Here is a 13,625-nt window from a genome sequence, read left to right on the forward strand (position 1 = left end):
TTTTAATTACACCATTGTTAGAGCAAAACTGCAGCAAGGCTTGTCAGGTTGCAATTCATTGTGGTCTTGTCTGTCACCTTTTGTTGGCAGGCTCAAAAATGAGGTAGATAAGAGAAGTTTTTGCATAACAGTTGTAAAATATTGTCACTAACCCACCCCCACCCACCCATTTGATTTCACCCTGACAAAAGCTGAGATGAATGAGTTGCCTGGCCCTTCCCACTTTGTGTAGTCATTGGCTGGCTTGGTTCTGAAAGGGATTTTAAAAAGGGGAATAATGTGCCTTTGCCCAGGATCTGAGGCTGTCAGGGGCTGAAAAGCTGATCTGTGACCATGCAGATCCCTTGGGCTGTGTGTGCTGTCTGTGTCCTGACACAAATCACACTTCTCTCCGTGCAAGGGTGGCAGATGTTCAAAAATGATGCTACAGAAATCATTCCTGAGATCACTGAAAACCCAGAACCACCAGTGGAGCCGACTTTCAGCAACAACAACACCATGAACCAGGCAAAACATGGAGGAAGGCACATACAGCAAACTCCAGACCTCAATGGTAAGAAAAATATCATTATTTCTCTTGGATCATAGCAATTTGTAAAAGAATACTTGTTACCCTCTGTGTTTCTTTATTAGCATTTTAGGTGTGGCCCAGCTGCTTTAAGTGACAGGGCTTTACACCTGCTGTTAAAGTATGAATATAAACATTAGGAAGAATATATTGGAGTTTATTGATGCAAATATCAGCTCTCTGTTGAATATTGCTGCTCTGCAAGTCCAAAACATCAAACCTGTAATAGATATTACTTAACTCTGTGTTTTGTGAGGAAATATCACAAGTTCTCTTTCCCTCTTTAATATTAGGATGGGGGAATGGGTTGACAGTGGAGACAATAATAGGAATTTGTAATATTTAGGAACATCCACACCAGCTGTGGCTAAGATCACACCAAAAGTGGCACGTTGAGGTTGTGCTCAGCTAAATGAGAGAAGTGTGACAGATCTTCAGCCAGGTTCCAGCAGCCAAAAATGCTTCAGGCTCCATTGTCACTTGACCAAGTGTCTAACTTTAGCAGTGATGCAAGACACCAGCCTTTTGAGGAGAGACAGGAGATGGAAAGCTAACCCCAAACACAGAAAGGCAGCTTTAAAAAAGTTTTCCAGTGGAAAACTTTAATAAGCTTGGTCCTCCAGACACACAGCACAGAGCAGCACAGGCACAGATCAAACTTGGAATTTCCACTGTTGTGCATGGCAGATCTTAGCCAGACAGCTGGAAGGCAATTGGGAATTTCTGCTGCAGCTGTCTTTAAGGCATTTAAAACCAGAGAGTTAACAATATTTTAAAAGAAATTTTTAAAAATTAATGCTTTTGAGAGTGTGGCCTTAAAAGTTTCTCATGTTCCTAAGAGGGGGAGCCCTGAGTTCCTCCCAGGCAGCCCCAGGAGCCCCCAGGGCAGAGCAGGTTGGTTTTCTTGGCTCATCTCATCTCCATCCTTCATTTTTTAGCCTCTTACTACTCTGCCATCAGCTGGGAACCTGCCCCACTGACCTGTGCCTATTTCTCAAAGTGGAAAGCACATGAACTTAAGGAATCAAGGACTGGAGGAGAGAGGGCACTTGTTTAACATACACAATGGTCTTGCATACTTATTTTAACACAAGGAATCAAAATCAGGATCCCAGGTGCCCAGACCTTTCTGGAACAGCAGACCTTGAGGGGTTTTGCACCTGCACACTCACAGGACAGTGAAGTAAATATCCAAGTGCCTGGATATTTAACTGCCTGTGCACTGTGGAGGTACAATGCACCTCATTCCACACATTTTTTTTATTTTCAGACAGACATCATTTTCTTAGCTGCTTAGGGAACTTGGGAGGGTTAGACTGAAGTGCATGTGGGGTTCAGTTGCCAGCATTTTTGTCACAGCTGGCAAGGATTGCTTCATTTCATTAATCCTTCAAAATTTTAAAGGATGAAATCTTGCTAGCTGTACTTTGACAAATATAAATCTGAGCACTGAAAATCCTGTTTCTGTACTTCACAGGAAAACCAACACTTGTCCTTTTGACTAAGAGAAGAACATTCATGTAGATGAATACTAATGTAAATTAATAACTTCTAGAGGAAGTTATTTGATAAACACTTAAAAATCAAATTTTGTGTCTTCCCAACAAGTCAATTAACCAAGGGAAAAGAGCCACTTTGGGAAAAGTTGTGTTCCTACAACTGGGAAATTTCTAAATACTTCATGCTAAGAAATCTTGTATTTTCTAATGCTTCATTTGCCTAGAGTTATCCATTGAGAAAAAGGAGAGGAAAAAAATCTGTAAGGTTCCTAAGAGGCAGAAGATGCCTCAAGCTCTCTCAGGGGAGCAGTGTGGGACACGTGGAATTACCACTGAGAACAGGAAATTTGGAAAAGCTGCTGCCTGAATAGTGGGAACTCCTTAGTGCTGTTGTACCTGGGATTTCTCTAACCTGGAACACATCATGCAAGCTCAAAATCACTGAAGAAACACTTTGTTTTGTTTTGTTTTGTTTTTTGTTGGAAAAAGAATTAAATCTGGAGTAAATAGAGTTATAGTTAAGAGTTAAACTAGAGCAGTGGAGGGAAATGGAGCCAGGAGAATATTGCCAAAAATTCCCAGCTGCTCCATTTCCCCCCTGCACAGCACTGAGATGAAATGTTCCTGGTGGATTTCACTCACCAATTTGTACCTGCTTATTGAAGGGTTTTACAGCTGGAGGAGCTGAATAGCCAAGAGCTGCATGAGTGAGATGTTTCTCCTGCAAATCTGCTGCTCAGCTCTAGCTCAGAGAGAGATCTGCTGCAGGAACTGCTGTGGTTTGACACTGGCCCAACACCAGGCACCCACAAAAACCACTCACTCACCCTCCCCTGCCACAGCTGGGCAGAGGAGAGAAAAATCAACACCAAAATCTGACAGATTGTAGCACTTGATAAGAGAGTGAAACTGAGCTGGAGGTTTGGAGGCTTGAGACAAGGACCGTGAGAAAAACACTCCAAGGGCAAAACAGGCTCGGCTTAGAGGTACCAAATGACTTCATTACTGCCAAAACCAGAGGAGGATAATGAGAAGTGAAATAAACTCTTAAAAACACCTTTATTCCCCAAATTGTTCCTCCTTCCCACTGGCAGCTCAGGTAGAGAGGGTGTGGGGGGAGCTTTGGTGGGTGCAAAACAGGCTCGGCTTAGAGGTACAAAATGACTTCATTACTGCCAAAACCAGAGGAGGATAATGAGAAGTGAAATAAACCCTTAAAAACCTCTTTATTACCCCAAACTGCTCCTTCTCACTGACAGGGCATGGGGGGTCAGGGATAGGGTTTGGGTTTGGGTTCTTTCTCAAAGCCAGCAGGGAAAGAGCCCAGGATGAAGAAAAGAGCAGGAATGAAAGAAAGAACAGGAATGAAGGATGACAGGAATGAAGGATCATGGAAATGAAAGAACAGGAGTGAAGGGAATAGCAGGATTTAAGGAAAGAACAGGAATAAAGGATTACAGGAATGAAAGAACAGGAATTAAGGAAAGAACAGGGATGAAGGATTACAGGAATGAAAGAACAGGAATTAAGGAAAGACCAGGGATGAAGGATTACAGGAATGGAAGAACAGGAATTAAGGAAAGAACAGGGATGAAGGATTACAGGAATGAAAGAACAGGAATTAAGGAAAGACCAGGGATGAAGGATTACAGGAATGGAAGAACAGGAATTAAGGAAAGAACAGGGATGAAGGATTACAGGAATGAAAGAACAGGAATTAAGGAAAGACCAGGGATGAAGGATTACAGGAATGGAAGAACAGGAATTAAGGAAAGAACAGGGATGAAGGATTACAGGAATGGAAGAACAGGAATTAAGGAAAGAACAGGGATGAAGGATTACAGGAATGGAGGAACAGGAATTAAGGAAAGAACAGGGATGAAGGGAAGAACAGGAATGCAGGACTGAAGGATTACAGGAATGGAAGAGCAGGACTGAAGGGAAGAGCAGGAAGGAAAGGGCAAGACTGAAGGGAAGAGCAGGAATGAAGGATTACAGGGAAGGAAGAGCAGGATTTAAGGAAGGAATAGGAGTGAAGGATTAGAGGAATGAAAGAACAGGATTGAAGGGAAGAGCAGGATTGAAAGATTGCAGGAAGGGAACAGCAGGACTGAAAGAACAGGAATGAAGGGAGGAGCAGAAATGAAGGATTCCAGGACTGAAGGGGAGAGCAGGACTGAAGGATTCCAGGACTGAAGGGGAGAGCAGGACTGAAAGAGCAGGACTGAAGGAAGGGAGGAGCAGAAATGAAGGATTCCAGGACTGAAGGAGCAGAACTGAAAGGGAGAGCAGGACTGAAAGAGCAGGACTGAAAGAGCAGGACTGAAAGAGCAGGACTGGAGGGAGGAGCAGGACTGAAGGATTCCAGGACTGAAGGATTCCAGGACTGAAGGATTCCAGGACTGAAGGATTCCAGGACTGAAGGAGCAGGATTGAAGGGGAGAGCACGACTGAAAGAGTAGGACTGGAGGGAGGAGCAGGGCTGAAGGATTCCAGGACTGAAGGGGAGAGCAGGACTGAAAGAGCAGGACTGAAAGAGCAGGACTGGAGGGAGGAGCAGGACTGAAGGATTCCAGGACTGCAGGAGCAGAATTGAAGGGGAGAGAGGACTGAAGGATTCCAGGACTGAAGGAGCAGAACTGAAGGGAAGAGCAGGACTGGAGGGAGGAGCAGGGCTGAAGGGGAGAGCAGGTCTGAAGGGGAGAGCAGGACTGAAAGAGCAGGACTGAAGGGAGGAGCAGGACTGAAGGATTCCAGGACTGAAGGATTCCAGGGCTGAAGGAGCAGGAATGAAGGGAAGAGCAGGACTGGAGGGAGGAGCAGGACTGAAGGATTCCAGGGCTGAAGGAGCAGGACTGAAGGGGAGAGCAGGGCTGAAGGATTCCAGGACTGCAGGAGCAGGACTGAAGGGAAGATGGGGCAGTAACGCGTTCCCTGTTCGCAGATGCCGCCTTCAGCTGCCGGGAGGTTCGCACCACGCGGTTCCTGACGGACGGGCCGTGCCGCAGCCTGAAGCCGGTGAAGGAGCTGCTGTGCTCGGGCCAGTGCGAGCCCTCGCACCTCCTGCCCAACTCCATCGGCCGCGGCAAGTGGTGGCGGCAGAACGCGCTGGATTTCCGCTGCATCCCCGCGCACAGCCGCACCCAGCGCGTCCTCATGGCCTGTCCCCAGGACGAGACGCGGACTTACAAATTCCGAGCGGCCACGTCCTGCAAGTGCAAGCGCTACACCCGCTACCACAACCAGTCCGAGCTCAAGGACTTCGGCAAGGACGGCGCCCGGCCCCAGAAGAACAAGAAGCCGCATCTGGCCAGAGCCAGGAGCGGCAAATCCAACCAGCACGAGCTGGAGAATGCCTATTAGGAAGGAGGTGGCTCTGGGTTGTTGAGTTTGTGAGGTGCCCAGGACGAGGGGAGAGATGAGAATCTGGATCCACGTTCTCAGAAGGCTGGTTTATTATTTTATGGTATTATATTGCATTAAAAGAATACTATACTAAAATTAAGGGAAAGGATAAGGCCAGAAGGCTGAACAAGAATGATAATGAAAAACTCGTGAGTGACTCCTCGGAGTCTGACACAGCTGGTGGTGATTGGTCATTAAGTAAAAACAATTCACACGGAACCAATCAAACCTGCACCTGTTGGCAAACAATTCCAAAGCAGCAAAACAGGGAGAAGCAAATGAGATAATATTGGTTTTATTCTCTGAGGCTTCTCATCTTCCCAGGAGAAGAAATCCTGGCGAAGGGATTTTTCAGAAAATGTGGCAGTGGCACTGGGTGACACGGACTGGCAGCTCCAGATGTTGGCTGAACCATCAAAAGGCACTCAGAGGTCACAGCATGATGTTCTGACTGCAGAAGGTTCCAGTTCCTTCTGCTAAGCTGGGTCAAAGGCTCACACAGGCAAAGAGGGGTCAGATTGTAGCACTTGGGCTGTGATAAAGAATGAGATAAGGGCAGCTGGAGGCACCTGTCACTAGGACACGAAATAACACCACATGGACATGCAGCTCTCTCAAGGCAAAAAGAGAATTTTTAATTTTTGACTCCAACATTTACAGTTTTCCCAAAGTGCCAGTGGATTGGAGGGTGGCAGTGCCTCCTCTCCAATGACACTGGACAAACCAACAGTCCATTCTCTTCTTCCATAAAAGAATGCAGAACAATGAGTTATTTACATAAAATGTGTGAGAAAGTTCCTTACAAGAATGTAAACATCAGAAGGTTTAGAAAAACTTAAATATAAGTTTTCAGGAGGGAAGGACCCTTCCATGTGCATGCTGGACAAACAAATGAAAGTTTGCTCCCCCAGTCTCACGGGTTTGCTGCTGTCACTCACTTGTGTTGTCCTTCCTGCAGCTCAAAGAATTGCATCTTCTCTTGCTCCCAGGACTGGGCACTTATTTGTGTCCTGTAAAACAAAAATACATGCAAGCCTTGTGGTAAGCAACCAGTATTGCTGGGGAGAATTAAATTCTTGAGTTCACCAGAACACATTTAGCACTAGATTTTAAATGCTAAACCATTAGATTATTAAATTCTTGAGTTCACCAGAACACATTTAGCACTCGATTTTAAATATAAAACCATTAGATTTATTGAGTTCACCAGAAAAATCAGGGTGACAGGAGCTCCATGGCAGTTTGTGAGTCCTGGATGAGCAGGGAGGCAGAGGAAAGGGAAGTTGTTGTGGGAACAATCAGACTTTGCTTTATTCCACTCATTTATGGGAAAAGAATCTTGAGATCCCTTCCCCAGACAAGGCTGAGTTAGGGAGGCACCAGGAGAGTCTCTGAAGGAGCCCTAGGGAGTTTGGGGTAGCAGGGATTTCAGGTTCTGGTGGATGAAGTCAGATTGGTGGAAGTGAACACGTTATCAGATGTCCTCCTGTGCCAGGTGTTGCCTCTCAACCCAAAATGTGACACTGGTGCTCTCAAAACAGAAGTAAAAGTGTGACAAATCCATCTCATACTTTTAATGAAAAGATTATGGGGTCAATAAATTCAAAACTGAGATTTGGCAACTAAAAAATAATTTTGATTTAGGGACAAGGATTTGTTTTAGGGACAATTCAACAAATCCTCCTGGAATTGGAGTGGAGCAGATTTCTGAACAAGATGCTCCTCTCAAACCAGATCACTTCCCTGCTGATTGTCCTGTGAACAGCTGACATTATCCATAGGCTAACATAGAATATACTGATTATTCCTTATTAATATCAGCTTAGATCCATCCATGTACACTTTCTGTTCTGCAGAGTTTGGATTATCTGCCCACACACTCTGTAGCACTAAACCTTTGCAAACCAAGCTCTGGGAGGAAGGGGTGGTTCTGCATTAAAAGTGAGCCTCTGCTAAAGTCATGAATTCCTTTAGAAAAGTCTTTAGGACATGCAGCTTTATTTTTTCTTTAGTTTGGCAGCAACTTTACTTAGCTTGTCAACACTCAGACTAATGTTTGTGGTTTTAATTAAAGGAGATCATTAGAAAGTGAATTGTCAAATGCTGTATACATCCTGTAGTATTTATGCTGAAATTGTATAAACTGTGGAAATTTGAAATGTTGATAGATTTTTCAGTTATTTTATGTGGGACCAGAACCTAGAGAGAAAAGGTATCATTTCAGAGAGTGATTATGTATTTATTTTTTTCCCAGAAAATTATTTATGCAATGTTTTAACTTGTAGAGAATGAGACGTAATACTGCTTTAAAAATATTAGTCTGTTATTTTAAATTTGAAATACATTGTTAATAAAGTAGAAACAATGATTAACTCTAGAAAGACTCCTTGATTTTCAGCTACAGTATAAAGCTGATTTCCTGCAAAGCCAGGGATTTACAGAACAGTCAGGCTGTCAAGATTAAAGTTGAGATCCTTAATTCTACCAGCCTTCACATCCCCACAGAAACTCCATCCTGGAACTCCTTGCTCTGGTGCAGGATGTTTCTCATGGAAAGGTTCTTCCTGGGCAGATGAGCAGCTCAGAATTATTTCCATATTCTCATTTCTGCTTCCCCCAGACATTCCCTGATTCTCTGTTCACAACTGGATGAAGAAAACACCAAAGAAAACAATAAATCTGTGAACTGTCAGTGGTTGAAATCTGATTGCTTCAGATTTCCTTCATTGAAAAAAACCAAACAAAACCAGTGTGGAATCCCCTTTGTGAGTGCTGCCAAGCAACAATTAAAATCTTTTACACTTTGGTGTTGCAGAGCTATGCTCGTTTTCATTTAGTCTTTAAGAAATATTTTCCAACAAAGTCAGAGAAAGCTGAGCTTGGGCTGCACATGGCAGGCAGGTCTGTCCATGCAGATGTAAAATGAGCAGCTTTTTCAAGACAAACCAGTACATAAATTGTCTTTTCCTTACCATGACTTGATACATAAAGAAGAATTTTAGGAGAAAATATCACTTTTAAAACTAACTTCTACTGATTTGGCTAGGGGAAAAAAATAAGGCCCTGCATAAAAACCCAAAGTAAACCTTAAAAAATCCACATAAAAACCCAAAGTAAACCATTGTCACAAGTGCAAGAACATTTTCCAAACTTACCTTTGCCTTCATGCATTTGACACTTGAGGCTTGAATTTCAGAATTCAGTTTGAGCACTGCAAGCAGTGCTGAAGTGAGGAGAGCAGCTCAGTTCTCTGGAAAGCTGTTCCACAGTAAGCATCTAAATAAAGTCCATGAAATATTGGGTTTTAATCACTATTGTTTGTGATTAGCCAGAGAGAGAGACTTGCTGCACTTCATCTCAGACTCCAGCCTGGGTTTCAGGCAGCTCAGAAGCATCAGGCCTGCTCCAGGTGAACCAGGATTGTCTTTGTCCCAAATATTTCACCTAGAAGAGGTTCCTCCTACCCCAAAAAACTTATCCCTACCCCAAAAAATGCATTGCCCCATACAGTTCTTGTCTCCCAAGAGTGTCAGTGCTTCCTGCTGTCAAACTGCCACTCAGAGCTTGCATTTTCCTGGCTCACAATGCAAGAATTCCTTCTTTGCCAGCCACAAAAGCTTTCACAAGAATCCCAGAGGGTGAGGAGTCCTTTTAGGCTGTGTTTCCTCTCAACACCCATCCTGGCTGCAGTGGCTTCTCACAGGGGAAAGGTGGGTGAGAGGAGCACTCTGCAAACATGACTGATTTTCTGTGACCTTATTCCTGGAACAGTCACCTGCAGAAAGAACTGATTTTCTGTAATCCTTCTCCTGGAACTGTCCCCTCCAACCAGCACTTTTGTAATTTATCTTATCAGGAGAGGAACTGGAAATAGTGTTTGGCTATCAGCTGGAAAAATCAAAATATAGGCTGTTTCAGAGGGGGACTGGCACATTCTCCTCCACCAGCACATCCATGTGGGTTCTTTTCAGACAGAGAATTTGGGATTGTTTATTCATTTATTTATTTTTACAATCACCCTCTATTTTTTAACCTCTAATATTGGTGTGCATCATTTCAGAGGAGAAAGCATCCCTCACTGTGGGTTTGAGAAAGGGTCTGTAGGAAATTTGAGTTTCTCTTTCACACAAAATTATATATTTTCAGTTCCTTTCAAAGAATGGACAGTGATCAGCTGTGTGCTCCTTCTACAAAAGCAGATTAGATTAGATTATTAAATTAGATCGTTTTTCTTTGGAATTGTAAATTCTTCAAATGAGAATGAATGTCTTCACTGTCATTTTTGGCAATAAAAAGCACAATTGTGCATTGTTTGGGTGCTGCTGAGGTATCAGCAGTGACAGGGCACTGCTTTTACCCAGCTGCATGTCAAAACTGAGCAAGGGCAGTCCTCACAAAGGAAATCAAATCACTTTTTTCAGACAGAATCCATGAATCCTCCAAATCTGCTTTTCTTTTCCACCTCATTTTTATCTCCAACAATTTGTGTAGACCATGGCCCATTCTCTACAATGCACTCACTGCCTTAAAACAGTCCCTGGGCTCACTTCATTTCTTTTTCTGGCAAAAGTAGAATCCTGCTGTAATAAAAAAAAAAAAAAAAAATAGAAAAAAGAAAAAAAAGGAAAAATAAACCCACCAGCAGAAGAAGGATCCTGCTGGTACCCACAAGCCCCAAAGATTTTGCACAAGGTTCATCTTTTTAATTAGAAATTAAACAATAAAGAGCATAACTTCACCCAGTGAGGTCCTAGGCCCAGGAAACACATCCATGTGTGTTCTGCAGGTGTGGTTGGGAAAGTCAGCATTGTGAAATACACAAGGCATAAACATGTAATTTTTTTTAGCCATATGACATCAACTTATAATTAGCTTGTTTCACTCAAACAAGTGCAGCATATGGGCACAGAGAAGAACTTTTCTATCATAAACAGCCTCAACAGCCTTCAACTCTCATCAAACATATTCATGTGCAGCTGGAGTTTGGGTTGAACATACTGTGAACCTGAAATTTGATAAACTGGAACTCCCCTTGGCAGGCCAGTGATGGAAATCCACTTTTAAATAACTCTAAAATAACTTCTAAAAGAGCTCAGCATTTAAAATCAAGGCAGCACAAACTGCAGAACTTGCAGCACATGCAGCCAATGTCATTTAGCTGCACAAAACTGCAGCTGTTCCCTGCAGCCCCAGAGCCACCAAAAGGAAAATTCACTCCAAGTTTTTTCAAGGAATTGCCATTTCTCTTCCCAGAACAGTGGGAACAGTTTTTATCACTGAATGTTGGAGCAGCAGAGCTCCATGGACAAGGCTCATGATGCCCTGTTGCCATTTCATTGCATTGGGAATATGGGTGAGGCTTTGCTGTATTTTTTTATATTATTCAGCAACATGCATTTCAATCTGGGTAGATTAGAACAAACACAGTGTGTCTCAAGACCAAAGGGAGGAAGTAATGCTGATTTTTCTGCCTCTCTTAAGCATTTCTGATGCTGCTGAACTGGTTATTTCTTTCAATCCTAAAAGCTCTCACTGTTCTTCTATGAGATCAAGTTCTTACTGTAAAAAGAGGGTAAAAAAACTAATCAGTAAAACCTGAATTGAGGCAAAATTCATCAGCCCTGTTAATGATGAAGTAAAAGTATAAAACAAACACGAAGAGAACCTTTAAAACAGCTCACCTTTACCTTACAGTGTACAGATAAACTGAACACTTCAGGGATGGGGCAGCCACAGCTCCTCTGGGCAACCTGTCCCAGTTCCTCACCACCCTCACAGTAAAGAATTGCTTCCTAAATCTGACCTTTTTCAAACCATGCCCCAGGCTCCCTGATGCAGAGGCCTGTCCATGTTTCCTCTAGACCCCATTTAGGTGTTGGAAGTCTGCTCTGAGTTCTCCTGAAGCTATAAACATCCATTTTAGCCCCCCCAGGTGAGTGTGTGAAGTGAATAATCTTTTTTTTTTTTTTTTTTTTTTTTTGCCCCTTATTGGCCACTTGGATTACAGCTGATTCCAGTGGCCCTGTCATGCCACTTGGGAACTCAACTTCAGCTGGAAATTGTGAATTTTCTGATGAAGAAAGAACACATTGCTCTGGTCTCGGTGTCCAGAAGGGTGATACCATCATTTTCATCTCAAATTTTGTCCTGGTTTAGGGCAAATTTGGTAGAAAACCTCCCAAGGGGGCCCCTCCAGAAAGCAAACCCACACAGCCCCTCCCCCCAACTGGTTTGGGAATGATTCCTCAGAGAGAAGTGGAAGGAACCTGTTTATTTAACAGGCACAGCACCCCCCAGCACACAAAATGAACAATTCTGGGTGACACCTCTCTGTCACTGCTCTGACAAAGATGACAAATTCAGAAAGTCTCTCTTGGGAGTGGTCACTTTGTTATTGGTCCCTCTGGTGCTGGAGTAGCTGCTGCATCCACAAGGTGCAAACTCTTGGTGTTTGCCAGGTCCCAGTCCAGAGCAGGCTTGAGTGGTTCCAAAAAAGGGAAAGGACAAGCAGCCCAGGGAAAAATTGGGACTGCTTAGCTAAACTAACTAATGAGCAGAAGCAAAAAGCAAGAGCAAGAGGAAAGCAAAAACCAAGCAAAAAGCAAAAGCAGCACTGTGTACTGCCCTGTCTCTGTGTCCTGCCAGCTGTGGGGGAGCAGCTGATAAGAAACCAAAACAAAACTTTCACTCTTCAGAGCCAGTCTTGAAGGCACAGAACAAAATATCCAGCATAAACAGAACACATGAGTGGGGATACAAGCATCATAATGTTACCCTGGGACAAAGGGTGATACCATCATTTTCATCTCAAAGGGTAATATCATCATTTTCATCTCAAAGGGTGATACCATCATTTTCATCTCAAAGGGTAATATCATTTTTATCTCAAAGGGTAATATCATCATTTTCATCTCAAAGGGTAATATCATCATTTTCATCTCAAAGGGTAATATCATCATTTTCATCTCAAAGTACCCCAAGTCCTTGACTGAGTCCTGAGTCCCAAATCCTTGGGTGAGCTAAAAATCCAGAGCCAGCATCTAACCAAGCTCCCACCCCAGGGTGTTTGGAGCATTAGCCCTCAGGCTCAAGCTTTCTAGTTCATGGCTTTCCAGGCAAATTAAATATACTCTCAACCAAGCAATAACAGGGTATTTATTTCATGGTTATCAAGCCCCTAAATTAAACAGACATCATTATCACTCCCCCAACAATTTAATGCTTGCAGCATGAGGTTATTTTAATTAAGAAAACAGCTCAGCTCTGGCTATATAAATAAGTGATGTCATTCTTCATTCAGACCTCCAGATTCTTTGGTGTACAAACTTCCCTCAGGAGAGGTTTTGGGACATGGTGGCTCCTCTGAGACTATTTCCATCTCTCAACTTCTCTAATCTCTTCTTCCTTCCTTCCTCCTGTCTCTTTCCTTCCCTTTCACTATAAACTGGCCAGTGTTTAACTCTAATGCTTCCAGCCTGCCCAACATGCTTTTACAATTGGGTGGTTGTTGGTTTGTTGTTTTGTTGGGGTTTTTTATAACCAGAAATAAGGCTTAATTTAAGGTAATTACTTCCCCATTTGGAGAGTTTTGCTATTTGCAGGGCCTTATTTTTTTCCCCTAGTCAAATTAGCAGGAGAAGTTAGTTTTAAAAGTGATAGTTTTCTCCTAAAATTGTTCTTCAGATTAAGGGTAGCGCTCCAAACCAGAAACTTCTCACTCATGTTGAATTTCTGCATGTCTAGAAACAAAAGTGGTGCTATCAGGAAATTATTCAGGGGAGGAAGAGGACAAACAATGTCATAGAAAATATGTATTTAAGCCAGATCACCAATTAGTATGGACTTCCAAATAAATTAATCTTTAAATCAGAGGCGTCAGAGTCCTCCCAGGAATCAAAAATGGGCCCATTGGAAAATATGTTTTTCTCTAGAACTGGTTTTTTTTTCAGTAAAATCTCTAATTGGCATTGAGAGTTCACAATCAGTCATAAGGATTGAACTTGCACTTTGTGGACTTAAAAGTGTTAATAAATGCAAATATTCGATGGAAAAGTGTTAATAAATGCAAATATCCAAATATTCTCCTGTCCACTGACAGGAGAAAGTGAACAGGACATCCTGGGATGATGGCATCATTTCAGAACCCAAACATC

The 13,625-nt window shown here is 42.9% G+C and overlaps 1 protein-coding gene across 1 annotated transcript; it reads left to right on the top strand.

Moving 5' to 3' along the window:
• The first annotated feature begins 218 nt into the window (after nt 1-218).
• SOST (sclerostin) lies at nt 219-7,820 on the top strand. Its single transcript, XM_059869055.1, has 2 exons — nt 219-553; nt 5,012-7,820. Exons 1-2 carry the CDS (start codon nt 334-336, stop codon nt 5,428-5,430), a joined length of 639 nt encoding a protein of 212 aa, XP_059725038.1. The 5' UTR covers nt 219-333; the 3' UTR covers nt 5,431-7,820.
• The last annotated feature ends 5,805 nt before the right edge of the window (nt 7,821-13,625 follow it).

Source organism: Haemorhous mexicanus, chromosome 28 (assembly GCF_027477595.1).
Source record: "Haemorhous mexicanus isolate bHaeMex1 chromosome 28, bHaeMex1.pri, whole genome shotgun sequence".
NCBI classification, from domain to species: Eukaryota; Metazoa; Chordata; class Aves; order Passeriformes; family Fringillidae; genus Haemorhous; species Haemorhous mexicanus.

What these genes read in the sequence shown, in the direction of transcription:
- SOST (XM_059869055.1), top strand. Translation starts at nt 334, where the DNA reads ATGCAGATCCCTTGGGCTGTGTGTGCTGTCTGTGTCCTGACACAAATC. An exon ending in GCAAACTCCAGACCTCAATG is followed by an intron (nt 554 to 5,011) that starts GTAAGAAAAATA and finishes CCCTGTTCGCAG; the next exon opens with ATGCCGCCTTCAGCTGCCGG.